The sequence below is a fragment of the Nothoprocta perdicaria genome, unplaced genomic scaffold (assembly GCF_003342845.1).
Source record: "Nothoprocta perdicaria isolate Ctin4 unplaced genomic scaffold, notPer1 scaffold_409, whole genome shotgun sequence".
NCBI lineage: Eukaryota > Metazoa > Chordata > Aves > Tinamiformes > Tinamidae > Nothoprocta > Nothoprocta perdicaria.
The window spans coordinates 245128-246403 of NW_020455654.1; the positions used below are offsets into that span (position 1 = coordinate 245128).

At 50.4% G+C, this 1276-nt stretch overlaps 1 protein-coding gene across 1 annotated transcript in view; it reads right to left on the reverse strand.

Annotated features, from left to right (window-relative positions):
- NT5DC1 (5'-nucleotidase domain containing 1) overlaps positions 1–130 on the reverse strand; it is a 130015-nt gene extending 129885 nt beyond the window's left edge. The window contains exon 1 of the mRNA XM_026045656.1: positions 19–130. Coding sequence (XP_025901441.1) covers positions 19–111 — 93 coding nt within the window. The 5' untranslated portion in view covers positions 112–130. The remainder of the gene's footprint in view (positions 1–18) is intronic.
- Between the last annotated feature and the right edge of the window lie 1146 nt (positions 131–1276).

Sequence of the window (1276 nt, forward strand, 5' to 3'; positions counted from 1 at the left end):
CGCGCAGGCCGCACTCACCCGGGCGCTGCGCGGCAGGCGGTAGCGGCAGAGCGTGTGGTCCAGGTCGAAGCCCAGCACGTCGCAGTCGGCCAGGCAGAAGTGCCCGGGCATCGCGGCCGGCAGCGGCAGCAGGAGGAGGAGGAAGGGGCGATGGAGCCGCTTCCTGCGGCGCGGCCGGAGCCTGCGGCCCGCGCTGTCCCCGCCCCGGCGCGGAGCGGAGCGGAGCGGCCGCCCTCACCTGCCGCGGGGGCGGCGAGACCCCCCCGTACGCCGGGAATCCCGCGGCTTCCCCCCGTTATCGGGGATCCGCAGGGATCCGCGCTGGGCGGCAGGGAGGGGGGATTGGGGCTGCCCCGTCACCTAAGGGCCCTACGAGACCGTCTCCCTCTGCAGCAGAGAGATGCTCCGCACAGCGGGGGGATCCCTCCCTGCAGGACATGTGCAAGGCTGTGCACTAAACACTCCTTAAAACAAAACAAAACAAAACAAAACCAACAAAAAAGGCAAATTACCTTTCCTGTCAGCTTTGTTGGTAAGGAGGAATAACCTAAGGAGCAGTATTGACTAGCATGAAACACATAAAGCCAATTGTGGTGTCACTGCTTGGGGTCTTTCTGACCTCMCGATAATTTTTTTTAATTAATAATACAAGGGTAATTGTAGGTGTTACAAGGATAATACAAGGATAATTACAAGGGTGTTTTGGTGAACATCTTCCCAGCAAGTGTTGCTGGAACACAGTTATGGAAGCGCTAGTGAAGGTAACATGTTTGGGGGCAAAAGGGAAAGAGAAGAGAGTTACATGGACTTAATTCTACCTTTCTGTACCATTGAGATTGGAAGTGGTAGCTAAGTGAGGCCTAACTCAGGATTCTTAAATAGCTGGTCCTGATGGCTCTGGTCAAAAGTCCTCCTCATTCCTCTTTCTGATCCTTTTTCTCTCCTTGGAACAATGATGTCAGTCCAACTTTATTTTGAGTCACAAAAGTGGAAAAAAAAAACTAGTGCAATGAATATAAATCTCTTTCTTCCCCTCCTCCCCTTTTAATTTTCTATGACTATAAATAGAAGAATACAAAAAGGAAAAAAAAAAAAGTATTTGCAGTAACTGTTATGACATGTTTAATTCAAGTCAAGACTTCCAGAGTTACTGTCGAGGGTAGAGCTGTTAAGCCTTGTGCTTTGCAGGTTGGTAAGCTGAGGTACATAACCATAGCAGCAGCACACAGAGATTTGAAAATAAAAGACCCAAATTTTGTTTTGATTATCATTTTTT